General features: G+C 58.1%; 5 protein-coding genes across 5 annotated transcripts; 2 read left to right on the top strand and 3 right to left on the bottom strand.

Annotated features, from left to right (window-relative positions):
• Positions 1-767: 767 nt before the first annotated feature.
• SARM1 (sterile alpha and TIR motif containing 1) lies at positions 768-12,277 on the bottom strand. The gene is made up of 9 exons (XM_058037452.1): positions 11,850-12,277; positions 8,770-9,388; positions 7,598-7,810; positions 7,382-7,473; positions 5,355-5,590; positions 4,537-4,630; positions 3,590-3,779; positions 3,376-3,497; positions 768-2,914 (listed from the first exon to the last, which is right to left on the bottom strand). Exons 1-9 carry the CDS (start codon positions 12,275-12,277, stop codon positions 2,785-2,787), a joined length of 2,124 nt encoding a protein of 707 aa, XP_057893435.1. The 3' UTR covers positions 768-2,784.
• A 1,458-nt stretch (positions 12,278-13,735) lies between these two features.
• VTN (vitronectin) lies at positions 13,736-19,171 on the top strand. Its single transcript, XM_058037459.1, has 10 exons — positions 13,736-13,835; positions 13,915-14,012; positions 15,566-15,699; positions 16,247-16,366; positions 16,822-17,106; positions 17,213-17,352; positions 17,599-17,755; positions 17,848-17,997; positions 18,504-18,776; positions 18,950-19,171. Exons 3-10 carry the CDS (start codon positions 15,639-15,641, stop codon positions 19,066-19,068), a joined length of 1,305 nt encoding a protein of 434 aa, XP_057893442.1. The 5' UTR covers positions 13,736-13,835; positions 13,915-14,012; positions 15,566-15,638; the 3' UTR covers positions 19,069-19,171.
• Positions 19,172-19,281: 110 nt separating this feature from the next.
• On the bottom strand, positions 19,282-23,558 carry KIF12 (kinesin family member 12). The gene is given in 18 exon segments (XM_058037454.1): positions 19,282-19,346; positions 19,478-19,614; positions 19,703-19,812; positions 19,889-19,963; positions 20,088-20,271; positions 20,441-20,700; positions 20,785-20,889; positions 20,987-21,105; positions 21,190-21,325; positions 21,545-21,685; positions 21,831-21,995; positions 22,103-22,237; positions 22,350-22,425; positions 22,578-22,699; positions 22,778-22,856; positions 22,984-23,049; positions 23,361-23,491; positions 23,493-23,558. Coding segments are annotated over 18 exon segments (2,172 nt in total).
• Positions 23,559-23,922: 364 nt separating this feature from the next.
• SEBOX (SEBOX homeobox) lies at positions 23,923-24,579 on the top strand. Its single transcript, XM_058037464.1, has 2 exons — positions 23,923-24,207; positions 24,331-24,579. Exons 1-2 carry the CDS (start codon positions 23,923-23,925, stop codon positions 24,577-24,579), a joined length of 534 nt encoding a protein of 177 aa, XP_057893447.1.
• Positions 24,580-25,261: 682 nt separating this feature from the next.
• TMEM199 (transmembrane protein 199) lies at positions 25,262-27,439 on the bottom strand. Its single transcript, XM_058037463.1, has 6 exons — positions 27,251-27,439; positions 27,089-27,162; positions 26,922-27,011; positions 26,138-26,174; positions 25,742-25,854; positions 25,262-25,659 (listed from the first exon to the last, which is right to left on the bottom strand). The coding sequence occupies exons 1-6, from the start codon at positions 27,420-27,422 to the stop codon at positions 25,564-25,566; spliced, it is 582 nt and encodes a 193-aa protein (XP_057893446.1). The 5' UTR covers positions 27,423-27,439; the 3' UTR covers positions 25,262-25,563.
• Positions 27,440-27,477: the final 38 nt, after the last annotated feature.

Genomic DNA, 27,477 nt, shown 5'->3' with positions numbered 1-27,477 from the left:
GAGCAGCAGGAATTTATCTGTCTCGTGGAGAATGAGTGTGTGAAAGTGGAAAGTCATGGAAAATGCAGGTTTGGGACTCACCATCAGCCAAAACTTGCTTTTCCTGACCACCAGAGTAAAGCTTGCAGGAGAGCTTTGTCTGAAACCTGTCCTTCAGTGTGCAGAAAATGTGAAATGCTTTAACCCAGCTTTTTGCCTGTGCATTGGGAGTTTGTGGTGGAAGCAGAACTGGGGAGCAGAGAAGCAGGGAGGCTTGAAGAACTTGGTGTTTTGCCACTTGGCCCAAGCAGTTCTGCCCGGGCAGGTTGGAGTTACAGGTCAGACTGCTGGGCTCAGCCTGGAATTGGCCTCCCTGGGGAACAGGGCATGCTGTGAACGCTGCAGTAGATGTTTGTGGCTGAGCTGATTGTGAAGTGAAGCCCTCTCCACCCCCTGGGTGCCAATTCAGCTGCTCAGAGTTGTGCAGGGAGGTGAGACCTGGCTCTGCAGGGGGACACGTTCAATGGCAGCAATTATGCCTAATTAAAAAAATTAAACCAGAGTTTTTCTAGGCCACCCTCCAAGAGTTGCAACAGTGGAGCCATGGCTGGTGAGAGCAGGCAGAGTCCCTGGGGGTGCAGGGCATCAGTCCATGCAAAGGTGAGTGGGAAGTGAGGGGTTCCTGCAGGAATCCTGCTTGGGAATGTCAGTTCTGCTTAGTGGTGGCAAGTGTGAAAAGCCTGCAGGGAGAGAAGCACGTGATACAGACAAAGAGGAAGGGATTTAAAGTAAAAACCAGATTTATTAATAATGTCTGATTGAATAACTCCAGACACTTTTGACGTGGCAGAGCAAAGGGATGAGGGAGGGTGAGGGCAGAGGAATTCATTTCCTTGGGTCTGCTCCAGCTGGAAGGGGCTGGGTTTGGGATGCTTTGCCAGAAGGAGGGCAAGTTCATTAAGGTGAAGATAATGATGGGGAAGCAGGAGGAGTCACAGTCCAGGCAGCTGGAGCAGGAGATGGGATCTCGTGTCAGGTGAGACACCTGAGCTGGGGAGAGTGAGTAAATCTCCCCACTGAGTGCTGGGTGAGGGGGCTGATTGCTACAGAGCTCCTGGGAAACAAGACACAATCACTCACCAGATTATTGCAGGGAGGAAAATCCTTGGAACTGTTTGTGTGGGGCTCCTTCAGTGGCCATGGAGGCCCTGACATTCAGTTTCTGAAGGCTTTTCCCTGAAGCAGCTCACAAGAGGCTTTTATCCTTGGGCAGATTCACCTTTGGGCTCATCTGCTGCCTTCTTGTTGTTTATTCTGGAGATTAGATTAATGGATTCTAATTCTGATGAATGCTGGGCAAATATGGCTATTAACCTTTCACTGGAGAGCAAAGATGCCATTAACTGGGAGCTGATAAGAGCTATCCATAAAGCACCAGAATTAACTTCTTTATTTTTTTTCTGCCCCTGATATGTTTGTGGATCCAAGCCAAAAGAAGAAGGTGTTTGTGTTCCTGACAGTTAAAGCAGAGCTGTAGGGAGAGCAAGGAGGAGGACAAGCTGGCTGAGACTCCTTGTTACCTCCTGAAAAAGTTGAGTTCTTCTTGAGCAAGGATAGGAAGAGGAGCCTGTTTGTTTTTCAAGGTGATTCAGCAGCCTGGAGTGTGGAATGCAGGGATTTGTGTCAGGATGCCCATGGTTCCTCACCAGACACTGATGGTCCTGGAGCATCCTTTGCCAGCCCTTTGCAAAAACTCCACTTTTCCTGGATATTTTAAGGTGAGGAGCTGCAAAAAGCCCAGGTGAGTGTTGAGAAGAGGTTGATAGGAAGAAGCAAGTGCTGCTTGGAATTGCATCCAGCAGCGAGCAGGGACAGCCCCAGGGAGCTCAGGCAGGGCTGTGGGGCTCAGCAGAGATTCACCAGCTCCTGCTGAAGGCACAGACCACAGGAGCAGGATAAAATACAGCCACAGTGTGGAATATCTCCACAAGCACAGCAATTAGCATCTTCCCTGCATGGATTTCAAGTGTTCCAGGGTCACAATCCAGCCTCCAGCGCCCTGGAAATACAGACCTGATAAAGTGGTGAAGCTGAAACTTCAGACGGAGGCAAGGAGAGTATTTGAAAAGCACTTTTTGCAGGGATCCTGCAGAAGCTTCACGTGGTCTAACCCCAAATTCCCACTGCCAGAGGTAAGAGCACAAAGTGGTTTTGCAGCACTGGGAGGTGGAAGTCCTTTGAGGAGGGAAGGAGCTCTTGTGATAAAGGGACATTGCTGGGAAAGATAAAGCACTTCAGGAGGCCCCTGTGGGTTATCTTTCCCAAACACAAAGATTTTGTTAGGGCTTAATTTTTATTTGCCCTTTCCTGCTCTCAGTTTCTGACCACAAGGATACTCCTGGGGCACACGGCAGAGCCTCACCTTCCTCTCAATTGCTCTTCTCTCCCTTGTGTCCTCTTACGACGGATTCTCAACACTTCTCCAATTTTCAGTCCTCCAAAGGTTCTCCCTCTTTGGATGTGTTTCTGGGGGAAGCTGCAGCTGCCTGTGCGTGTCTGGATGGTGCCAGTCACCCTCACCACCCACAGGAGGACGTGGAAGACACATAATCCATCCCAGAGTCCAGCTTTGCTTGGCTCCCCAGGCGCTGGGGGAGCGAGCGCTGGGGCCGTGGTCTTGTATTGGGAGGGAGTAAGAGCCACAGGATTTCTCTCAAAGATAGGAAAAAGGTCAGGAGGGATAAATTTGGACCCCCACACAACAAAAGGGGTCGCCTGTGAGTCTGTGAGGCTGCTGTGCTGGTTCTAGCTCTGCCCCAGGGAGTGCAGGCAGTCCAGCCCGTTCTCCGAGCCAGCCGAGGAGTCCCGCGAGGAGCGGCCCTGGAGGAAGCGGATGATTTTGTCGATCGTGGCCTCCTGGTACTCGTGGGACCACCTGAATCGAGGGGGAAAATGTGATGTTTACTTTTTCTGCTGTGTGTGGGGTGCCACAAGGTAGCTCAGTTCATTTGGGCCCGCCAGAGACCCCTTTCCTCCACCCCAGCTCTCCAGGAGCTCCCTTCTCCCCATGGGTGCTGCCAGGTTGCACAAAGGGGAAGCAGGGGGGGAAAGTAACCCAGGTGGGCTGTAAAACTGCCAGCATCAGTGTGGCAGTGTGTCCTCCCAGCAGTGTCCCTGTGTCACCCAGAGGAGCTCCAGCACAGCAGCAGCAGGGATGTGGTGGGAACCTTTGCTCCCTGCAAGCTCTGGAGCACCTGGAGTGACTCAGTGTCCCTTGGACCTGTTCTGCCACCCTCATCTGTTTGTCCCCATGTCCTTGGGCTCTTTGCTGCTCCTTATGCAAGCTGTTCTCCCCAGGCGTCAAGGAGCCCCATGGCACAGGTGGCTTTTACTTACATGATACCATTGAATTTCAGGACAGCCCTCATGTCCTTGGGGAGTGTTTCTGGGTCTGGCCACTCAAAATGGTCTGTAACAGGTACAATGTTCTTCCCAGAGTTCAGGGCTGTCACAATCTCCTGCAGGAACAGAACAGGCAGGTGCTCATGGCCTCTATCAGCCCCTCACCAACTCTCTCCCACCAGAGGTCCCACCTGGTGGCATCTCTTACCTTGTGTACCCAGTCCTTGCACTCGGGGTCCTCCATGCATTTATCCAGCGCGTTTGGTGAGAGCACCAGCACAAAATTCCGGGCACTCAGGACACTCTGGATCAGCTTGTCTTCAAACTTCCCTGCCTCCAGCTTCTCCACATCAATGAACACGCTGAAGCCGTGGAGCTGCAGGTGGACCTTCAGCAGGCTGGTGGCAAGAGGGGACAGCACCATGAGGAGAGGTTTCATTTGCTGTCTCAGCACGTTGGCTGAGACACAGTGAGACAGAGGAGCAGGGAATGAGATGCCAGCTCCAGCCCAGCTGTCTGGGCACATGCAGAGAACACAAGGAGCTGACATTGATACCCTGCTGTGATCCCTTAGAGCTCTAGGAGCATGAGGAAAGGGTCACTCAGTGTCAAAGTGGGATTGTAGCAAGGCCAGGGAATAATGTGCATTGACTCCAGTGGTTTCAGAAGGCTGAAGAATTGCTCTATTAAGTTATACTATATTATACTACATACTACACTAATACTATATATTAAAGAAAACCCATGACCCCTTACAGACAGTCATGACACAGCTTTGGCCTAATTGGTCAATCAATCAATCAATCAATCAAAACAACCAGCACCAGAGTCTAATTAACAAATCCCTTTTGGTAAACAATCCCTATGACACATTCCACATGTGCTAAACAACAGGAGCAGCGAGTAGAGATAAGAATTTTCTTCTTTGTCTGAGCTTTCTCGCAGACTTTCCCCAGGAGGAATCCTGGGGAGGTTGTGCCTGCTGCTCTCTGTGAAGAGAGCTGTGGCCACGAAGCAGCGGTGACAGGACTGGGAATTAGCCTGTCCACTGTGCATGTGCTGTCCCCATTTCCTCTGCAGCTTTGGGCAGCCTCTCCCTCCTCCCCATTCCCCGCTTCTCCCACAGGTGACCACCCACCTTCCCTCAGGGCTCACCTGGCCAGCTGGGAGCCGGTGCTCCTGCGGTAGCTGATGAACACGTCGGTCCCGTTGGATGCGGTTTGCAGCGCGATGGGCGAGTGCAGCGTCTCTGGACAGCACAAAACAACCACCAGGAGTCACAAACCAGCAGCTTGTTGAGTTGGGATTTCAGGGTTTGCTTCAGAAACCTGGTCCCTCCCCTGAAGATTCCCTCCCAGGTGTGTCAGTCGCCTCTCCTTCCCCCTCCCTGACCTCTACCAGCACTGTCTGTCATCCTGGAATTCCAGAAGGGCATCGAGCAATTGGCAGATTCAAAGGATTCCCTCTACCCTCAGGTTTCCCTCTGGTGGAGAAGCTTTAAGGTGATGGTGAAGGAAAGGAGTCAGTTCTGATGGAGGGCTTGGATCCAGAGCTTTATTCTGGCCCACAGGCCTCTGAATGCTGCACCAGCTCCAACAGAACTCCCTGAACCGTGTGGTTGCTGTTCCTTTTAACCCCAGGGAGAGGGGCAGGAAGGGGTAGGGAGCCACCAACCAGGTACATGGGAGGAGGTCTCAAGCGACAAAAGACACCTGAATGGCCCAATGTCCCCCCAGGGGCAAGAGGCATCTTTTAAATCTGCCCAGTAACTCAACACCCTTCTAGAACGCCAAGTTTGACAGACAATACTCACCAAGGAGCAAGACAAAGAAGTGACCGACACACCTAGCAGAGAATCATCATAACAAGAAACAAATTTCTGAAGTAAACCCTAAAATCACAACGCAACTCCCAACAGCAGCCCATCCCAAACCAAACACCCCCTGCCCCCGTTCCCTGGCGGGCGGGCGCACCCCTGGCCGCGGTGAGGATGCGGACGCGGTGGAAGCCGGTGTGGATGTGGCAGTCCTCCTGCAGCTGCTGCTCCGTCACGCGGTGCAGGAAGTTGCGGTCGATGCCGCAGGTGAGCAGGTTGTAGGTGTACTGCCGGAACTTGGGCTCGATGCCCCCCAGCCAGTCGGCCAGGTTGCTGCGGTCGCAGGTGGAGTAGTTGGCGAAGGTCTTGAGCTCCGTCAGCTCCCGGAAAAACCTGGTTGGGGGGACAAGAGGAGCAGTGTAGCCATGATATTGTCTGAAAAATCCCTTTCCTTAGGATTTTTTCTCCTGAGAAGCTGAGAGGCCTCAGGAAAAAATGTGAGCAATGATTGTCTGCTGCTGCGGAATGCAACAGGTGGGTCCATGATTGGTCTCATGTGGTTGTTTCTAATTAATGGCCAATCACAGTCTGTGATGGTGTTCACGGGAGTTTTTGGATGAGGGAAGAGACGAGAATGTTGACTCCATGTTTCAGAAGGCTTGATTTATTATTTTATGATATATATTACATTAAAACTATACTAAAAGAATAGAAGAAAAGGTTTCATCAGAAGGCTAGATAAGCTAAGAATACAATAGAAAGAATAATAACAAAGCTTGTGGCTCGGACTCTCTATCCGAGCCAGCTGACTGTGATTGGCCATTAATTACAAACAAGCACATGAGACCAATCATAGATCCACCTGTCGCATTCCACAGCAGCAGATAATCAATGTTTACATTTTGTTCCTGAGGCCTCTCAGCTTCTCAGGAGTTAAAATCCTAAGGAAAGGATTTTTCATAAAACATGTCTGTGACAACAGTCCAGCTGTCCAGACTGTCTCAGTCAGTCACAAGCCTTTCTGTCATTCTTTTTCTATTCTTAGCTAGCCTTCTGATGAAATCCTTTCTTCTATTCTTTTAGTATAGTTTTAAAATAATATATATCATAAAATAATAAATCAAGCCTTCTGAAACACGGAGTCAACATTCTCGTCTCTTCCCTCATCCTAAGACCCCTGTGAACACCATCACAGAGCAGCACTTAGAGACACATGGTACCACTATGGGATTTTTTAAGGAATTTAGATTGAGTTAGAGATGGGACCTCTGAGTTGTTTTAGGGGACGTGGTTTGTTTTTCTTATCTTCTGCATAGGCAGGAAGGGTGAGTTCGGCTCACATCTCACCGCACGGTTCAGAAGGTCGCAAGACTTGCCGTTGCAAGACATTTTAAGGATTTATTGACCAATAAAACACTGCTAATAAGGATATTTATGCTTTTAACTTAATCCTTTATCCTTAACTTAATCTATTTTGTCTTATGGACTCATGCTACAATGTAAGTTTTCTTAACCAACTATGTTAACACACAGACCTATAGTACTGCACTCTAAACTTCTTGTTTACCTTTGTAACTACTTTTATTTTTTCTGTATCTTAAACTCTGAAACTCTAAACTTTCCTCTTCTTAATGTGTCTCTACTTTAAACTATAAATCCACATTCTTAGTTCTAGCATTTAAGTTTGGAAGCTTTTTCCAAGGTCTCAAATCAAATCCTGTGTTTAATTCTAAGCTGTGGCTTACAGGCCCAAAGTTCTGAGAGTTCCCTGCATTTTGGATTCCAACATTTTACCTGCTCAGGAGGGAGTGCAGCTCCACACTGGGGTGAAGGATGAGGAACAGGAACAGAGGAACAGCTGCATGGGAGTGCTGGTCCTCAGGACAACGGGGTGTGAGCAGCTCAGCTAAGGGTCAGTTCCCATTTTTCTGGGTAACTTGCAGGATCCCACCTGCCCTGTGCCATAGGTGGTCTTTCCCCCACCCACACCTCTGCCATGCATTACAGAAATCTCTCTGTGACTGCAAAAAGTGCAGTGGAAAAGCCCTGGCAGTTCAGGTTTTGCAATTGGAGGATCTCCGTTCCTGTTTTTGCAAGGAGGGAAAGGCAGAGACCTTGTCCCTGCTCTGCCATGTGGTGATGATGGCCCTGAGGCAGTCCAGTGTGCCCTGGTGGTGGCCCTACCTTTTCCGAGTGATGCTGGAGTCCATCCCCAAATCCTGCTGCAGCTCCTCCTCTGTCAGCCTCAAGAGAATGTCCCCATCCACCTGGTGATCCTGCCAAGAGAAATCCAGGCTGGAGAGGTCCCAGGAAAAGCTGGGTGAGACGCTTGCACCTCTGCTGCGAGATGGGGCAGAGATGTCCCTCCCCATGTGTCCCTCCCCCAGCACAGAGCCCTACCAGGAATCTCTGGCAGTATTTGTTGAATCCAATCTGCTGCAGCCACGTCTGCACCTCGCAGGATTTCCAGTTGGGAACCGTGGGCAGGATGCGCCGAGGAACCTCCTCCCCTATCAGGCGCAGCACCTTTTTGGCCAAGGAGGAGGTGGTGCTGCTGGTGGAGTAGCACACAATCCTCTTCAGGCTCTGCATGGCCCCAATCTCACTGAAAATCTGGGGACACAAAGGGAGGAGATGTCACTGTGACTGTGTTCACAGGGGTCTCAGGTTGAGGGAAGAGATGAGGATCTGACTCCATGTTTCAGAAGGCTTGATTTATTATTTTATGATATGTATTACATTAAAACTATACTAAAAGAATAGAAGAAATTATTTTATCAGAAGGCTAGCTAAGAATAGAAAAAGAAGGAATGATAACAAAGGCTTGTGGGTTGGACTCTCTGTCCAAGCCAGCTCACTGTAATTGGCCATTAATTGGAAACAACCAACATGGGCCAATCAAAGATCTACTTGTTGCATTCCACAGCAGGAGATAATCAATGTTTACATTTTGTTTCTGAGGCCTCTCGGCTTCTCAGGAGGAAAAATCCTAAAGAAAGGATTTTTCATAAAAGATGTCTGCGACGTGTCACTTTGCCTCCCCTCATCCTCTTCCCTATTGTTCCAGAGGAAGGAAGGAATGATAAATCTGACTCCATATTCTCAGAAGGTTAATTTATTATTTTATGATATATATTATATTAAAGAATACTAAACTGAAACTATACTAAAGAATACAGAAAAGATACTTACAGAAAGCTAAAAGATACTAATGAAGACTCGTGACTCTTTCCAGAGCCCCGACACAGCTTGACTGTAATTGGCCAATAAGTCAAAACAATTCACATAAAACCAATGAAACAATCAACTGTTGGATAAATAATCTCCAACCACATTCCAAAGCAGCAAAACACAGGAGAAGCAAATGAGATAAATATTGTTTTCCTTTTTCTCTGAGGCTTCTCAGCTTCTCAGGAGAAGAATCCTGGGCAAAGGGATTTTTCCAGAAAATATGACTGCCACGCTTCCCAACAAGCTGTGCTGGTCTGGGTAAGGACCAAAAGACACCAAAATGCAGCTGTGCCACCCCTTCCCTTTGTCATCACCCTCCTCCAGGCCAACCTACCCTTTACCTGTGTTTTCTTCTGCCTGGCTTTGATGGCAGCCTCGGCGCACAGGTAGAAGGCGGCGATGCACTGAGCCTCCAGCCTGGAGCTGTCCAGCAGGGGCACCAGGCGCTGCAGGTCCTGCGCTGTCCTCCCCTGGGTGTTGTCACTGCTGCCCAGCATCCGGCAGGCGAACTGCTCGGGGTCCAGCGAGGCGATGAAGGGCTCCACCAGCGCCAGCGTCCCCGAGCGCTCCACCTCCTTCTCGATCTCCTTGTTGGTGGCCAGCACCGTGATGGCCAGGCAGGCGTGCAGCCGGATCAGCTCGTCGTCTTTGGAGAAGGCCAGGGGGAAGAGCCACTCTGCTGCCTTCTTCTCGATCATGAGGCGCTGGTTGGCCTGGCCCCCGTACATGGCACAGTTGGCCAAGGCCATGGCGCAGTGGCGCAGCACGGCAGGGTCCGTCCAGCGGCACCAGTACAGGATGGTGTCCAGGCCTCCGTCGGAGATGAGCTGGAAGCAGGTCTCCTCTGTGTGCTTGAACATGTGCTCCAGGATGCCAGAGAGGCTCTGGGCCAGCTGGGGGATGTCCCTCTCCTTGGCTAAGTTCAGGATCACGCCCAGACCGATGCGAGCGATGCGGTCCCTGTGGGGAGGAGATGGGGAGAGGGGCAGGTGGATGTGCAAGGGGTGACAGCAGTGGCTTGTGAGGCCCGTGCCTTGGTGACATTTATCCCAGGACAGGCATTTATCCCATTGCCAGATATGCAATGCAGCAAGGTGCAGCAGGCTGGTGTTGGAGGAACCTACCTGTGTGGGTCTGATGGAAGAATTTGTGATGGGGTGCACATCCCACCTACCCTCACTGGATGCTCTCATGCTCAAGGTAGGATCTTCATAGCAATTAACAGGCAGGGTGGGTTACTGCCAGGCTGGAAATGGATCTGCTGGGCCAGCATTGCTGTGGTGTGGAGCTGTTTTGTGTTTGGGAGTGGAACTTGTTTGTCCCCTAAGCACTGCTGACAGGACAGGGCTTCCACACGTGGATGAGCAGCCAGGCAGCCCTGTTCACAGGTGGGACACAGGGGTCTGTCTGTCCTGGGATAGCAGCTGAGGAAAGCTCTTTATTTCCTCACCCTGCACTCTTCTGGAAGAGAACAGCAAGAGCCTGGGGTAGGTGGCCAAGGGCCACCAGCTGCTGCTTGGCCATGGCTGGTCTTGGGAGGCCTGTGCTTAAAATGACACCTGAATGGGGCTGTGCCTTGAAAATGCAGTGAGGAAGGAGAAAATCAGGGTCATAGGATGATTTGGGTTGGAAAGGATTGGAAAACTCATCATTTCCACCCCCTGCCATGGGCAGGGACACCTTCCACCAGACCAGGTTGCTCCAAGCCCTGTCCAGCCTGGCCTTGGACATTTCCAGATATGGAGCTTCTCTGGGCACCCTGTGCCAGGGCCTGCCCACCCTCTGAGATGAGCTCTTGGCTGCGCTCCCATGAGTTTCCTGGGGTGAGTGGCAGCTCCATTCCTGCCTCAGCAGTGCCCTTTGGTGGCTCTGTGCTGGAGCTGCTCTGTTAGGGAGGCAGCACTGGCCCTGGTGCCCCAGCTCTGCTGCTCAGGAGGGCAGTGCCATGCCCACAGTGGGGTGATGGCACTCCAGCCTCTGTGCTGGCAGGCAGGACGAGCATTTCTGGGAAGCCTGTGACCCACAGGGCTCTCACTGACCTTGGGGTGGGTTTGACAGGAAATGTTGTGGACAGCCCTGGGAAAAAAAAAAAAAATAAAATAAGCCCTCAGCCTGGGTCTGGCTGTGAGCCCGGACTCAGCCATGGAGCTGGATGACAAACACAGGTCCCTGACTCCCTGCAGCTGCAGATGCTGCCAGGACCTGTCCAGCTCCCAGCTCAACACCTCTGCTGCTGGGCACGGGCTGGGAGAGCTCTGCAAGAGAGAGATTGGGCCCAAAGGGGAGCCCCACACCTCCCTGCCATGGCTCAGGAGCTGTGGGAAGCGAGGGGCTGGAATGTCACGGCTGCTCCAAGAGCATGAACTGCTCCTGGAGCAGAAACAACAACTCCAGCAAATGCTTTCTCTTGCTAAGGAGCTGAGTGCTGAATGCAGACCATGCCAGTGATGCTTCCTGGGATTAAATTCCACCCTAATGGGCTTTCCTGATTTAGCTGCTGCTTATTTTTGCCTGCCAGAGCATGAAGTGAGGCCCAGGCTGTGAGTCCACAGCCTTCCAGCAAGAGACATCCCCCAAGAAACCAGAGCAACCTTTGGCCAGGCTCCCTCCACATCCTTTCCAGAGCCCTGGCTGGGCTGGGTTGGGGTGCTCTGAGGGAGAGCAGAGCTGTCAGAGTGCATTTGGGGTGCTGGAAGGGTGAGCTGTGTGTGGGTGCTGTGATTGGGATGTGTCAGGTGCGCACATGCACCTTTGTACACACACACACACACACACACACACACACCGTGCCCATGCTCTGACAGAGACATCCCAGCACCTCTCACCTGTCCTGGGCAGCAGCACACACACCTGAACGTGGGGCTGGGGGCTGCTGGCCCCTCCTTATGGCTTCACCCCAGCCCTGGTCAGCAGCAGGGAGGCTCTGGGGAGTGGCTTTGTCCTCCTTGTGCTGCAGTTATGGCTAAAGGAGAGTCACACCTTGTGCTTTGGGCCAGATGCTGTGAGCCAGCCAAACTGACTCAGCTCAGCCTGAGGCTGAGGGGGCTCAGGAGGACACCCCAGTCCTGACCAGCACCCCTGGGCTGTGGCTGCTCCTCCTCCCTCAAACTGTGGGGACAGGGAGCAGCCCATGGTCATTGCCTGGACACGAGTCAGGGACCCTGTGCACAAACTGTGGGGGGACGTGGTGGGGATCCAAGGGGGTTTGTGCAACTGGGAGCACCCACATCAGGGAAATCTGGGGGTGTGGAGATGGGTGAAGGTAGGTCAAGGCCAGGTTGGATTGATTTGAAGCAACCTGGTCTGGGCAAGGTGTCCCTGCCCATGGCAGGGGGTTGAGATGAGGGGGTCCCTTTGCACCCAGCCCGTTCTGGGGGCTGTGCCCAGCAGGGCGAGGCTGAGGGGCTCTTTGCACACTCACCTGTTCTCCGCCACCAGGATCTGCTCCAGCAGTTTCCCCGCCTGGCACTTGGTCTCCAGCTCGGCGGTGTAGAGCAGGCTGAGCAGCAGGTCCAGGCCGCCCTCGAGGCGGATCACATCGCACAGCACCTTGGCCACGTCCCTGCCCACGGCGGGCATCCCCCAGGCCTCCTCCACCAGCCGGAACACCTCGGAGAGCGCGGCCCGCAGCGCCGGGGCCGTGTCCGCCCTCACGGCGTGGCCGAGGGCCCTGCGGAGCACGGGCAGGACCCGCTCCAGCGCCTCCCGCGCCTCCGCGCCCACCCCGGGCGAGACCTCGCCGCCTCCGCCGCCGGCCCGGCCCGCAGCCCCGGGCACCGCCAGCAGCTCCGCGCTCGCCATGGCCAGCGACCGGCCCAGCGTGTGCAGCGACAGCAGCAGGGCCAGCATCGGCTACCGCGGCATGCCCGGCGCCGGCAGCCCCCGCTGCTGCCGGGACACCGGAGCGGGGCACCGGAGCGGGGATGCGCTGCCCCGCTGCCCCCGCTGCCCCCGCTGCCCCCGCTGCCCCCGCTGCCCCCGCTGCCCCCGCTGCCCGGCCGGGATGCGGAGATGGGAGCGGGGCGGGATCCGCCTTCCCCGAGCCGGGCTCAGCATCCCGGTCCCCGGGGCTGATGTCACCGGGAACAGGCGCCGCCTCTCTCCGAGGAGGGGCTCGGTGCTGGCGGCTGCAGCCCCCTCCTCCCGATGCTGAGACCCCTAGAGCCCCCCAGAGCCCCAGAAGGATTTAACAGAATCGGGGATGTGGCACTTGCGGACGTGGCTCGGTGGTGGGCTTGGCAGTCCCGGGATAACGGCTGGAGTCGGCCTTTTCCATCCTAAATGTTATTTTTCTGTGATTGCGGCCTTTCCGTGTTTAATTAGGGTTCATTAATAAAAGGGGAAGTGAGTTTTTACATGAATAGATACCGATAGGACAAGGGGGAGCGGTTTTAAAATAAAAGATGAGACATTTACATTAGATTCTGGGAGAAAATTTTTATTTGTGAAGTACTTGTTCAGGGAAGCTGTGGACATCCCAACCCAGAGCCCTCCGGCCACCAGCCCCCGAAGGATTTAACAGAATCAGAGATGTGGCACTTGGGGACATGGCTGGGTGGTGGGCTTGGCAGTGCTGGGATAACTGCTGGAGTCGCTTTTCCATCCTAAATTTTATGTTCCTGTGATTGTGGCCTCCCAGCGCTTAAATAAAGCTTATTAATAAAAGGGGAAGTGACTTTTACACGAATAGATACCGATAGGACAAGGGGGAGCAGTTTTAAAATAAAAGATGAGAGATTTAGATTGATACTAGGAGAGAATTTTCACTCGTGAAGTGTTTGTTCAGGGAAACTGTGGATGCCCCAACCCTGAAAGTGTCCAAGGCCAGGTTAACAGGGCTTGGAGCAACCTGGGATAGTGGAACATGACAGGATTTGGAACGAGACAATTTTCCATTTTCAACCCAAACCATTCTATTCCACAGCCCTCCCTGCCCAGCCCCACCTGGGGCTCATCCTGCTGTGCCCATGGCCCACATCCCCCTTTGTGCCCGAGCTGCTGCTGCGGTGTCACCCCCATGGCAGGCAGGGACCCCTACTCTGGTTTTTCAGGACACTCCTTCAGGACCCTCTGTGAGCAGCGAGGGGACACAGGGGGCAGGCAAAGGCCACCAGGCACCGTGGTGGTCACGGTGAGGCTGTGACCACCCTGGCACGGCGCCCTGAACCCCTTTGGTACCAGCAGGAAGCAAATCCCCATTGCTCGGTGGAAATTCAGAGCAGCTCTTCTGGGTGGGCTCGGGATTTGCATGATAAAAGAAAGAGCAGAGGCAGCCTGGGCCTCTTTTGTTTTCTTTTTTCCAGGCCAGACGTGCTCAGGGCAGAAATGCTTAAACGCTTTGGGCATTTCTCGGGTGTGCTGGGAGGAGCAGCTTAAATCCTTGACTCCAACGCCAGGTTGTTGCCAGGTCAGCCTGAGACTTAAATTCGAGTTGATGTTTGGATGTGACAGAGTCGCTCCTAATCCTCTCTGAATCCACTTCGAAGGGACAGACAGAGGAAAGGGACATCACCCCACAAGGAAGGACGGCGAACAAGGCACCCAGAGCAGGGCAAAACTGCGGGAGCAGCTCGGCACAGAACCAGTAAGGAATTTCCTAATGAATTATTATTAATCGGCGTAATCATAAGGGCTGTTGCAGTGTAGAGCAGCAGAGGATTTGCTGCCCGGGGGCAGCAGAATTCAAACCATTCCCTTCTGCTTGTCCTGGCTAGCCCAGAGAGCTGAGCTTTGTTTTGCTTTTAGTTTTGCTTTGCTTTGCATTTTTTGGGAGAGATTTCAGACCCAGCGGTTCCCAGCCTTGCCCTGGGGTTTCAGCCCCGTTTCCCGAGTTCTCCTCACCGCCTCTGCTCCCCAGGAGCTCCCCGGGGCCCCTTTATCCACACAGCCCCTCTCCTGGGATCTGCTCCTGGCAGGCAAGGGCTCCCTGAGCCTCCACGGGGCTGTGGCTGCTGGTTGGGAGCCCGGAGCAGCAGGAGGGAGCTTTGTCTTAGCTGATCAGCCAAAGCAGCTCAGACAATGCCCAGCCCTTCTCCCCCAGAGCCTCCTGCAAGCCTGAGCCCTCTCAGGGCTGCTGTCCTGTTCAACAGGGATGGGATGAACCCCTTGGGGACAATGCCAGCCCTGCCACAGCTGAGGCCAGGGGACAAGGAGTGGGTGAGGGCTGCAGGAGAAGTTCTGCCCCAAAAGCCAATGTCTGGTAGCTGCCCTCAGCTCCCCAGGGCTTCCAGGTGGAAATGCCTCTCAAAACCAAATAAAGCTCTTTCCAGCAAGATGCCAGGGGCAGATGGTGCCAGGAACTGCTGTGTCTGAGCTGGTAGAGGAGAGACCCTGGAGAATTGGGCACCTTGCTCGGGTTTCTTTCCCCCTAAAAGCTGCACCAGGGGCTGGGACAGATCCCTTGGAGCTCCTGTCCCAGCAGAGGCAGAAGAGCCAGGATTGCTGCAGCCTCGTGTGCGTTTGCTCCTTGCCCCGATTAAACAAACACCCCAGAGTTATCAGGAGCTGCCAAAAGAGCTGAGTGGACATTAATTAGTAACTGAGAGATTGGTTGGAAAGGGGATGACGGGAGCAAAATACACAGGCCTTTGTTTGCCTTCTGCAGTGAAAGCGCTGAGGGCTCCCGGCCCCGGCCACTCACCTCTGGCCTCTGGTCCCCAGGCATGGAGGTGGCATCTGCCCCATCCTAAGCCACCCTGCTTTGGGGATCCCCAGGTCTGTTCCCATCCTTGACATTGAGAAAGCTGAAATCCCGTTAAAATGGTGATATTTTGGGCAAGTATAAGCCCAGGGTTCTTCCCTTTGTCTTCTGAGCATTGCTCCCCCATCCCATCTCATTTGGGGTTTTGGCTTTGCCAAGACCAGGCTGGGAAACAGCTGGCTGCTCTTAGACCATGAGGTATGTTGTGAAATGAGTGTGGCAGGACCTCAAAAGTGGTTCCTGACTCTCTGCTGTCCCTGCCCACTCTCTGAGCAGTGCCCACCCTGCACCAGGCTGGGGAGGAGCTGCTTGCACCCCCTGTCCCCCTGCAGACAGCCCCAGCTCAGCGTGGGCTGCCGGGGAAGCTGGGTGGGAGATCATCTCTGCCCCTTTCCCCTTTGCCGACCTTGGCCTGTTTGCTTTCCCCTCCGGGGCAGGCTGAGCAAACACGGGACGCTGCTGGGGCTCTGCCGTGCTCCAGCTCGCACAGACGCGGGAGGGACACCCAGGATGAGGCTGCTCTTCCCTGCCCTCGTGCTGGCCCTGCTGGCCACCACCCGTGCTGCAGAAGGTGAGCTTTAGCCAGCCAACACCTTGCCAGGGGCTTTGGGGATGGAGAAAGAGAGATTTGTGGGCTGGTGGAGGGGCTGGGCAGGGTGGGCAGGGAGGAGCGGATGGTGGCCATGGCCATGTTGGCTGTACCCTGCAGGATGGGGAGAAAGGAGTGGGCAGCACATGGGTGTCAATGGTGCTGTGGCAAATCCCTGCCCAATCACAGCTGGGCTGCCAGCATGGAACTGGGAGCGTGGCACGGCCCAATCCATGGCTCCCATCCCAGCAGGACCTGATGGGAGCAGGGAACACCCCAGTCCATGGCTCCCATCCCAGCAGGACCTGATGGGAGCAGGGAACACCCCAATCCATGGCTCCCATCCCAGCAGGACCTGAGTGGGAGCAGGGCAAGGAGCTGCTGTCACCCCTGGTGATGGATTTGACCATGAAGGAGTGGGGTACCCCCAACCAGGACATCCCCAAGTTTGTTTTCCCCCCGAGGGGAGGCATGGGCCCCACTGCCCCACCCCACATCAGCCCTCCTGAGCTATGGATGGCTTTTGCAGACTCCTGTGAGGGCCGCTGTGAAGAAGGCTTCGATGCAGGGCACAAGTGCCAGTGTGACACCCTCTGTGTGTACTACCAGAGCTGCTGCAGTGACTACTCCACCGTCTGCAAAGCCAAAGGTACTGTCCCCATGGCCAGGGCAAGGGGGAATGGGTGCTCTACTCGTGGGGTCTGTGCTGGGTCAGCTCTGCACCCACCTGTGGCTGAGGGGTGAAGTCAGCACCAGGATTTGCTGCAGCACGGGGGGGTTTGGGAGCTGGCTCGTTGCCATCTGGAGTGAGGGATCTGTGCTAATTGGATAGATTGGCTAGTAGGAAAAATGTCTTCTCTGATAGGGTGTTCAGGCATTGGAGTAGGCTGCCTAGGTGGAATCACCATCTGTGGAAGTGTTCTAAAAAAATATACTTGTGGCGCTTGGGGACATGGTTGTCAATGCAGGGTTGAATTGGACTTGATGATCTCAGAGGGCTTTTCCAACCTTAATGACTCCAGGATTCTATAAATCCCTACTGCCTGGGAGGGAGCATCTCCTGCTCCCAAACCCCAGGGGAACCAACCTGCTCCCTCCCTGCAGTGACCCGGGGAGACGTCTTTGCCTTGCCCGAGGACGACTACCTGGACTACAACCTCACTGTGGACTTTGTCACCGAGGAGGCGCCCGTGGCAGAGCCCACAGAGCTGCCCACAGCCCCAGCGCCGGTGGAGACCACGCCAGAGAGCCAGCCAAACCCCGAGGAGACACTGCCAGAGGTGCCCAACACCACCCCAGGTGTGTCTGAGGAGCCTGAGGAGCTGTGCAGCGGGAAACCTTTTGATGCCTTCACCGACCTGAAGAACGGTTCCCTTTACGCTTTCCGAGGTACTTTGGGGACCTTGCCCAGGCATGTGGGACGTGCTGCCGTGCTGTCACCCTGTGCTGGTGTCTGCAGTCCCTCCTGCTGCCCCTGCCTCTCCTCTCTCCCCAGGGAAGTACTTCTATGAGCTGGACAAGACCAGTGTGAGGCCTGGCTACCCCAAGCTCATCAGTGACGTGTGGGGCATCGAGGGCCCCATTGATGCAGCCTTCACACGCATCAACTGCCAGGGCAAGACTTACCTCTTCAAGGTGGGCTGGGGGTACTCCCAGGGTGGCCAGCACAACCCCCAATCCACCCTAAATCCCCTTTTGGCACCTCCCATACACCCATGCATGCGGTAGTTGCCAGAAACCCCAAATCCTTGTGGTTGTTCTGGAACCCCAAGCAACCACAGTCTCACGATAGGGCTCCCCATCATCCCCACACTCCTCCTGGCAGACCTGTGACTGGGGGATGTTGCACCTGTGACCCCTCTCTGTCCCCCACCCCCCCAGGGCACCCAGTACTGGCGCTTTGATGACGGAGCCCTGGACCATGGGTACCCCCGGGACATCTCCGAGGGCTTTGAGGGCATCCCTGACAACGTGGACGCAGCGTTTGCCCTGCCTGCCCACAGCTACCACGGCAATGAGAGAGTGTACTTCTTCAAGGGTAAGCGGGCAGAGCCTGGCACCACTGGGCACAGGCTGGGCACCCCTGCAGTGCTTGTTCCCCCCACTAACACCCTGCTCATCCTCTCCTAGACAAGTACTACTGGTCCTACGACTTCGCCCAGCAGCCCTCGCAGGCCGACTGCGAGAAGTCCTCGCCCTCCACGGTGTTCAAGCACTATGCCTTCATGAACAGGGACAGCTGGGAGGATGTTTTCCAGATCCTCTTTGGCAGCAGGATGCGTAAGGGCTGGGAAGGGTTAGTGGGTCCCAACAGTGGGCACTGACAGGGCACAAGGGATGCAGGCAGCCAGGGAGGAGGGAGCGATGCCTGGAAGCAAAGGTGGGCAGGATGAGCCATCACCTCCTGCCCAGGCCACGCACAGGAATCCCTCAGGCCACAGCTGCACCTCCCACAGCATCCCCAATCTCACCCTCGCAGCCCTTATGCCCCCCATGACCAAACCCATCGCCAGCTGCCTCACACCACGGTGTCACTGCTGGGGACTGTTTATTGTCACTGGAGCTGGAGATGCCACAGCAAAACCCCAGCCCTGAGCAGAGAGAATGAAAGACAGAGAGGAGGAGAAGGGGGCTCAGCAGATCCCAGCCAAGGGGCTAAGCCACTCCTGGCTCAGCCTGGCCTGTGTCACTGTCACACATCCCATCCAGGCTGGGATCCCTTGGAGCGCTCCCGTGGGTCTCGGGCACGCTGCTGCCCCCTCTCTCAGCCTCTGCTCCTTTTGCAGCCGGGGCAAACGGGCCGTGGTACATCAGCCGGGACTGGCGGGGCGTGCCCAGCCGCCTGGACGCCGCCATGGCCGGCAGGATCTACGTGGCCTCCCAGCAGCCCCGCAGGAGGAAATCCCGCCGCCAGCGCAAGAGGTACAACCACCACCGCTCACTGAACCTGGGATTCTGGAGCTGGCTGCAAAACGACCCCGACTCATCAGGTGTTGAAAGCGATGGGCTGTCGGGCTCCACGTGTGAGATGCTCCAGAGTGTTTACTTCTTTGTGGGAGGTGAGTCTGCTCTGGCAGGATCCAGAATGATGTGGCATCAGGGCTGCTGGGGCATGGGGAGCGCTCCTCTCTCTCTGCAATGGCTCTGGGGTGCAGTGGGAAGGTGCTGGCAGTGAGGCCTGGCAGCTCCCCAGACCTGGGGACAGTCCTGACTGCCCTGTCCCCTTCCCCAGACAAGTACTACCGTGTGAACCTGCGCACCAAGCGCGTGGACCTGGTGCGGCCGCGCTACCCCCGCTCCATCGCCCAGTACTGGCTGGACTGCCCCCAGCCCACGGAGGAGAGCACCTGATGGGATCCCTGGAGCCACCAGCAGCACAGCCCCAGCTAGACAGAAATAAACTGTGAGGGCCATGCAGGCTGCAGAGCTCTGTCTGTCCATCCATCCAACCGTCTGTGCCGTAGTTTGTGCAGTCCTTGCAGTCCAAGGTCCCATGTCCCCAAGGGCTGTGGTTGTCCCCCCAGTCTGTGATGCTGGCCCCATCCATGGTGTGCCTGTGGCAGCTCAGATCTGCTCTGCCAGCCAGGCCAGTGCCTCTTCCCACTGGAGGAGAGGGACGGTGCCAGCAGCTGCCAGCGGGAGCAGCAGGGTCAGGTCTCCATCTCCCCAGGATCAGTGCACAGCCCCAGGTGTGAGAGGCTGAGCAGGGATGGGTGCCCATCCAAGGCCCTGCCTGCCCTCCCAGCACTGCCCTGCTCACCTCTGGGCTCTGGCAGCCCTGGCCATGGTGGTGCTGAAGGGATGACCCTTCCCTCGGGGCTGGGGACGCGCACAGGGCCTGGCAGCTCCCTCTGCAGCGGGTGCTGCTGAGACAAACTCCTGCTCCTGCCACGGCTCCTGCCGTGAGGACACACAAACAAACCATCACCTCCAAAACTCCAGGGAACTCCTGAGCTGCAGCTGATGCCCAAGGAGTGGCTCTCACCTGTGCCTCTGGTGCGGCTGGGGGTGATGGGAGCCAGGCAGAGCCGTGTCCTCCTGTCCAGCACTTCCCTCAGGGGGCACTGGCTGTGGCACAGCGGGCACTGGCAGCACCTGGGCGTGAGCAGAGCGGTCAAGGTGGCTGTGCCACCCCTGTGCCACCCTTCCAAAGGGATCCCTGGGGCTGTACCTGGAACATGGTGGCATCAGCTGGCACAGGGCAGCACTGTGGGCAGCTGGGGTGGCTGGAGGCAGGAGGGAGCTTCTGCAAGAGAGGACAGCAGTGTGTCTGTGGTGTGTGCGTGGCTGGGTGGTTGTGCACGGCTGGGTGGTGTGCGCCTGCTCTCCCTGCCGTGGTTGCAGGCTGCAGAGCCCTCCCTGCCTCTCACCGGCAGCCGGGCCACGGAGCTGGGTGTGGTTTCGGGCCGCCGCTGCCTCACCGGGAGCCTCTGGGGGACGTGCAGGCTGCGGGCACTCCGGAGCAGGGGCTGGCTGTCACAGGAGCTGCGGGTGCCTCTGTGGGATGGGCCAGCTGGGATGTCACCGCTGAGGTGTGGGGACAGATGGGGATGCCTGGGGAGCAGTGAGGGAGCCCGGCAGGGCATTGGCAGCCTCCAGAGAGCCCAGCCCCATGGGCTCTGAGAGAGGCTGGTTGGTGCAGGGTGCTGCCCAGCCAGGGGCTCTGGCTGCCCTGGCAGCCCCTTGATCCTCTGTCCAGGGGTCCCACACAAGCCTCCCCTACCTCATCTGCTCGTTCTCCACCACGAAGTCGCGCAGGAGGCCGTAGAGGCTGGGCCAGGCTGGGGTTCCCTCTGGTGGGAGCTGCCCTGCAGGGCCGTGCCTGTCCCCAGAGCCTGCCCATGCCTTTGGAGGGTTCCCTGCCACCTCCGAGCCCCTCACTGGCACTCTGGGCAGGCTCAGCTGCTGGCGCAGGGAGAGGTTTTCCAGCTGCAGGGCGTGGATCTCTCGCTCCAAGGTTTGCAGCAGCTTCTCCCGGGACACCTGGGAGGGTGGGTGGATAAAGGGGGGCTCAGGGGGGTCCCAGCAGCAGGGAGAGGAACTCAGAGGGGTCCCTATCTGTGATACCCTGTTGGCCAGGGGTCTAGTGGTGACCCTGCGGGCACGGCTGGCGTAGTGCAGGGTGCTCAGGGTCTCTGAGAGGCAGTGTGAGGACGGGGAGATGCAGGCAACCTGCCAACGGGGAAGACATGCAGGCGGGCTGTCATCCAGAGGGTCACCACCATTTTCCATGGGGTGAGACCCCTGCCCAGCCTCCTGAGTGTTTTACCATCAGGGTGATGCCCGAGCCGCCCAGGGAGCGAGCCAGCAGCCGGGTGAGCTTGCTGTCCCGGTAGGGGATGTGCGTTCGCTTCCCTCGGGGTTTGGCCAGCAGGGAGATGCAGTGTCCTGCCGGAGGATGAGCCGCACAGGGTGTGACAAGGGACAAGGCTCTGGTGGGGGCGCTCCCAGGGCGGGTTCCCCAGCCCTTACCCAGCGCCAGGAGGCTGCGGTTGATGCTGTTGGCCTCCACGGAGAGCTCCCCGCTGGAGCCAGTCTCCTTCACCCGCTCGCTGCCAGCCAAGTCCACGAAGCACAGCGTGCCCTGCTTGCTGGGGCAGGCGCTGGCCTGCGGAATCACGTTGGGGGGGGTGATGCTTTGGCCCCCATCACCCCTTCCCCATGGCCCACAGCACTGTCCTGACTCCTGGATTTTGGACAGGATTCCCGGCTGCTCACTCCAGCCCCACCCGGGTATCCTTGAGGAGAGCATGACCCCCCCCCCCCTCCACCGTGGGGCTGCGCCCTGAGCCCCCCAGCCCTGCCCAGGAGCGGGATGCGCGCTCACGGCTCGGCTGCGGACGTGGATGGTCAGCAGGGCGTGGCTGCGGCTCGAGTGCCTGTTGAGGGCGTGTGCCGATGTCCGGCGCCTCTGGGATCCTGCCGAGAGAGGAATTGATTGATTGCATGGCACCCCACATCCCCCAGCCTCACAGCATCCACTGCTCAGCACCCCCTGCCCGACCAGAGCTGCCTTGGCCGCTCCTCTTGGCTGCCAGCAGAGCGCCACCAGCCCTGGGACGGCCTGCGAGGGGCTGAATCCCCACACAGCGGCTCCAGCACGCCCTGAACACGTCCCAGCCCCGTGTGTGAGGCTCAGCACCTTGCAGGAGCAGGCTGACGATGGCCTCCAGGCTCTCGAATTCCACACTGAGCTGGTTCTCCACGTAGAAGCCGCGGGATTTGCTCCAGCGCAGGGGCAGAGCGCACGGGGGTCCCGGGCTCAGCAGGTCCCGGACCTGGGATGTGGCAGGGGGAAGGCACCGGGAGAGCACAGGGGAAGGCACCGGGAGATGGGGCACGGGGTGCCAGCAGGGCCGGAGGGGGCGGCTGGGCAGGAACTTACCTGTTCGTTGTAGATCTCCAGGTAGGAAGCGCTGAGAGCCAGGTCAGAGGCACGGCTCCGGCTGTGCTCCAGGAGGCAGGTGAAGGATCTCTGCATCAGCCCCAGCAGGGCCGGGGACGCCGGCTGGGTGTCGCTCTGCAGAGATGCCGGGATGGAGAGCGGTCACATCGGGAACTCACCTGCACCATGACCGGCTGGGGAGAGCTCATCCCACGGCCAGGATGGGGTCAGACGGTCAGCGTTCTACCTGGCCGAGGGGTCCCATCAGGGTGTAGGTCTTCCCCGAGCCGGTCTGCCCGAAGGCAAAGACGGTGCAGGAGAAGCTGTGGAAGATGCTGAGCGTCAGGCACGACCGCAGGCGGTGGCACAGCGATGCCACCTCCCGACACTGCCCGGGCAGTGCAAACCCGCCGGAACGGCCCGGAACGGGCTGGTTGAAGGGTTTGGGGTCCGCGGGGGGCTCCCCGGGACTCACCCGTCCATGGCCAGCTCCACCAGCTGCCTCATCCCGCTGCCCTCGAACACGGCCTCCTGCGAGGCGCCGGCGTCGAACACGGCGCTGAAGCCGAAGGTGGCATCGTGCCTGGCCGCGCTCACCTGGCCGTGGGGACAGCGGCGGCTCAGGGCTGCCACAGCCCTCCCAAAGCCACAGTCCCACGGGGAGGTGGCACTCACGTGCACGGCGCCGTCACCGAGGCTGTGCACAACCTGCCGGTCACCTCGCCGCGTCTCCGTGCAGGTCAGTGGCCGGACCCTGAGGGTGGAGTGTGGACGGGGACACAGAGGTGTCGCTGCACGGGGACCCTGCGGAGCCCTGCTGTGACCTCGCCCCAGGCAGGGAGGTTCCTGCCGTGTCCCTGAGCCCTTTCATCTCCCCTTACCTTAGCACCACTCTCAGACGCGTCTCTCTGCCCTCCACGGGCCCCCCACGCTCCTCTCCAGGGCTCCTTTGGGGAACAGAGGGCAGCAGGGTGGTGGGTGCCCCGCAGCTGGGGGGTTCTGCCCGCGGGCACCCCGGTGGCTGGGGTAGAGGGACCCCCGGTCCTGCTGTGCTCGCACCGTCCTCCCACCTCCACCGCGCCCTGAGGCCTGGCCGGGGACAGAGCTCACTGTCCCCGCCATGTCACCGCAGAAGGACGGTCCTGTCCCCCCCAGCCCTTTCGGGATGCCACCCCCGCTGCCTGTATCAGCCACTGCCCAAGTCCTGCTGCTCCAGGACGGAGTGGCCTCTGTCTCCTCCATCTCCCCCACAACTTACGGTCTGTCCTGGCCCCGTGGGAGCGTTCTGGGCCGGGGGTCCGGCTGGGGGTCCCCGCCCCGCTCCCCCTCTGGTTCCATGCGGTCCCCAGTACCCGGTGCTCGAGGTGCCCGCAGCGCCCGGCCGGTCCCTGTGGGAACCACCCCCAGCCGGCCCCGGCTGCCCCGCACAACCGGTACCACCGCTCCGGTTAAACATTGACCGAGCCAGCCCTGCGGGAGAGCGGCGGTCGCACGGCGGGGGGCGAGCGGGGGAGGAAGCGCAAGGGGCGGGTGGCAGGTGGGTCCCCGAGCCCTGGGATCCTCCCGGGCCCCACCGATGGCGGCTCGGGGAGAGCTGTACGAGCAGCTGGTGTGGGTACCGCTCCCTCGGGATGCTGGGGAGTCAGTCGGGGCTGTCGGGGCTCTGCCATCGGGGGCGCGGAGCTGGGATCGGCCCCGGGAGCCCTTGGGAAGGGCTGGGGGGGGACAGCACCGCCCGCTCGGGGCGGTCCCAGCCCGCCGGGGGGGACCCGGGGGGGATAAAAGCCGGGGCGGCGGCGGGCCCGGGGGAGCCGGGCAGGATGAGCGCGGCCCCGGGCACCTCCCGCGCTCCCCAGCCGCTGCTCCGCTTCCCCGACGGGGCGGGCGGGCCGAGCGGCGGGCGGGCAGCGGGCGGGGCCGGCGCCCCGGGGCCGTGCCCCTGTCCCTGTCCCTGTCCGGGGGGGCCGCGGAAGCGGCGGCGGACCACGTTCAGCCGGGGGCAGCTGTCCGAGCTGGAGCGCGCCTTCGCCGCCGTGCCCTACCCGGACATCGCCACCCGGGAGCGCCTGGCCGAGCTCACCCAGCTGCCCGAGGCCAAGATCCAGGTGAGCGCAGTCGGGACCCTCCCCTCCATCCTTTCCTCCTTCCCTCCCGGGACACCCTCTCCTCCGCGGGGCCGCCCTGTCGGGGCGCTGTCGGTGTCTCACAGCTCCCCTCGCCCGTCCCAGGTGTGGTTCCAGAACCGCCGCGCCCGCAGGATCCGTAGCGCCAAGCCGGAGCCGCCACCGCTGCCGCCACTGCCGCCGCCCGGGGAGCGGGGTCCCCCCGCGGCACCTCCCGACGGCAGCATCCCGTGCCCGGCCCCTGCCCTGCCGCCGCCGCCATCCCACAGCCCCGCGCGGGGCCTCCCCACCTCGCTGGGCTCCATCTCCGACCTCATCTACAGCGCGGCCATCACCAACCTGGGCGAGCCATAGCCGTGGCAAGGACCCCCGGCTCCTGGGGACCCTCCTGGCACCGCGGCCCCCCCGGATTAGCGCCACGATTTCATTAGGGTGTGGAATTACTGCCGGTCCCAAAGGCTCTGAGGATGTCATCCAATATCCTAAATGCCGGTGCGGCCACAGCAGGGACAGCTCCCCATCAGCTCCCTAATACCGACTAATCTTTTGGAAAAAATACCTTAATCTGAGGCCGTGTCCAGGGATGATTGTGGCGCGGCCGCCCCTAATCCGCAGGCACGTTCGCAGGTGCCGGCAGATCTCCCTGGATCAGATATTAAACCGTGTTTCTAGGGGGGCTTAGCTGCCATCAGAGCATTAATCACTGTGTCTGGCCCTGGCAGAGAGCCCACCAGGCAGGTGTCTGGGTCCCCAGGGCCTGCTGTGGGTGTCCCCTCCCCGCTGTGGGTGCACTGAGCTGGCTCTGCTCTCTGTCCCACAGCACCTGAGAAACCCCTGGGCTCAGTGCTGAGGGGTGTTCCATCCCTACCTCCAGAATCTGGGCAGCATGGTTTGGGAGCACCGTGCATCCCTCACTGTGTAGGCACAGGAAGGTTTGGACAGGAGATGCAGAGGGAGAGGGAAGATTCACATCTCTGCGGTGTCTTAGATGCCACATCAATGTTTCTCCCACCAACAGATACCTCCCAACACGCAGGAACACACAGTGTTATTTATTCCCAGAATAAAAGGACAGGAATTTCCCAGAACAGGGATGGCAGGAGCTCATGCCCCTCTCCCTGCTGGGGTGGTCGGAGTCCACAGCCATTCCCTCTCCTGTTCTGCAGCTCTGGGATTTCCAACCCAAGATTCATTTCAGGAGCGAGAAGCAAAGGACGAGCCTGAAGAGTGCAGAAGTGTCCCCACAGCAGGAACAGGCACAGACAGGACAAGATCTGTCCCAAATTAGCAGCTCCTGAAGAGGACAAAATCCTCCAGCATGAAGCCTGCAGTCCATGGTCACAGTTTCCCAAGGTCCCCTTCGAGGGTCCGCACCATGACGTACAGCTCGGCCAGGCCCACCACTGAGGCCACAATGACAGCTGACAGGACACGCTGGGGACACAAAAGAGACAGAGAGGTGACCCTGGGTGTCCAGCCCGGCCAGCACACAGCACAGAGGGGCTGGCTCACTCACCGCTGCTGTCTCTGCAAACACGTACTGGCTGCCCAGGTAGGTGCAGGCAAAGGCGGCCACCACGGTGACAATGAAGTTGAAGATGGTGATGACAACGGCTTTCACAGAGCGAACTGGGGACACAGGGGTGGAGGAGCTGGTTTTAGGTAAGGCTGGACACAAGGTGTAATCATGCACAGCTGCCTCAGCTGTAGATGTAATCCTGGGGAGTCACACTCTTGGTGCCTCCAGAAATATTGGTGAGAATGACCAAGACGCTCCTTTATTCAAGGAACACCTCAGTGCATGGAAACCTCCTGGTGAGATATTCCGAGAGGGAAGGGCTGTCACCAGCTGGAGATGGAACAGTTCCCATGCCTGGCCTGCCACATGCCAACAGGACAGGGAGCCACTCACCTTGCCTCCCAAATTCAGCCAATGGCCCATTCATCTCCTGAAAGAAGGGATTGAAACAGCTTGTGATCACTTGTATTTTCATGTTAATATGTTAATGTTATTACTGTGTGTGCAGAATAAAAGCAATGCCAATGCCCTGCCCTGTCCACAAGACTCTGAGCTTTTGGGTGGGTGGGCTGTGGGGGAGACACACACTGCAGGGACACCTTTCACTAAACCAGGTCAATCCTGGAGGGGTCCAGCTTGGCAGAGAGCAAAGCAGATCTTCCCATGAGAGTTAATGTGCACCTGGATGCCAGGTACAGTGTGGAAGGGCAGAATGGGACCCCAAGGGATGCCAGCAGCAAGGGATGCTGACTTGTCTGGACAGCCACCCTGCCAGAAGATCTCAGCTCTCTCAGGAAAGAATGAGTGCCCACATATGATCTTGTATTTTCAGCTTTTACTTCGACATGAATGAAGCAATTTAAAAACCATGACAAAAATTTAACCAGCAGAGATGCTCCCAGTCAAACATTTACGGCATGTGCTCAGTCTCCCAGAACAGAACCTGAGATCTCTGGCACAGTGAGCAGTTCCCAAGAGTCAGTATGTCTAATTCACCACGCTGTTAATCCTGTCCTACCTCTGTCCTTAACACCAGATCTGCTCTCGGTGTGTTTACAGTGTGCTTTCCTCCAGTGCCTTCCACATCCCCTCTGCACTGCACTCACTCTAAGGGGGAAAATCTCCTTTGCTCTCAGGTGTTTGAGGGATGAATCCTGGCACTGCAGCAGCCCCTCACCTGGCCGGTGATGTTGCGGGTCATCCGCTGGTACTCCTCGTGTGCCAGCTTGGCCTTGATCCGCTCCAGCCGTGCCACCAGCTCGGGGTTCTGGGGAAGGCACAGACCCACCGTGAGGCCCGGCAGTCGCCGCCTCCTCCCGCGGCTCCGGCCCGGCCCTCACTCACCCGCGGCGGCACCGGCACCTCGGGCAGGTGGATCTCGCATCCCTCCAGCAGCTCGTGTAGGTGCAGCGGAGACCCTGCGGGCGGGGCACGGCGCGGTCACGGCGCGGTCACAGCGCGATCCCAGCCGCGGTCACGGCGCGATCCCGGCGCAGCGCGGCCTACCTGCCTCCCTCAGCGCGGCGTGCAGCCTCCGCAGCAGCCCGAACGGCACCAGCGCTCCTTCCTCCGCCAGCGCCGCCTCCAGCTCATCCCTCAGCGCGGCGGGCAGCGCCGCCAACTCTCCGTCCCGCACCGCCCGCCGCAACCGCGGCCCGGCCCGCACCGCCGACGCCATGTTGGGCCCGGCCGGCGTTGCCGGGGCGACCGGGAGGGGCGGCGAGGGGAACCAT

Source organism: Melospiza georgiana, chromosome 19, assembly GCF_028018845.1.
Source record: "Melospiza georgiana isolate bMelGeo1 chromosome 19, bMelGeo1.pri, whole genome shotgun sequence".
NCBI lineage: Eukaryota > Metazoa > Chordata > Aves > Passeriformes > Passerellidae > Melospiza > Melospiza georgiana.
This window is presented reverse-complemented; position numbering and strand designations above follow the sequence as displayed.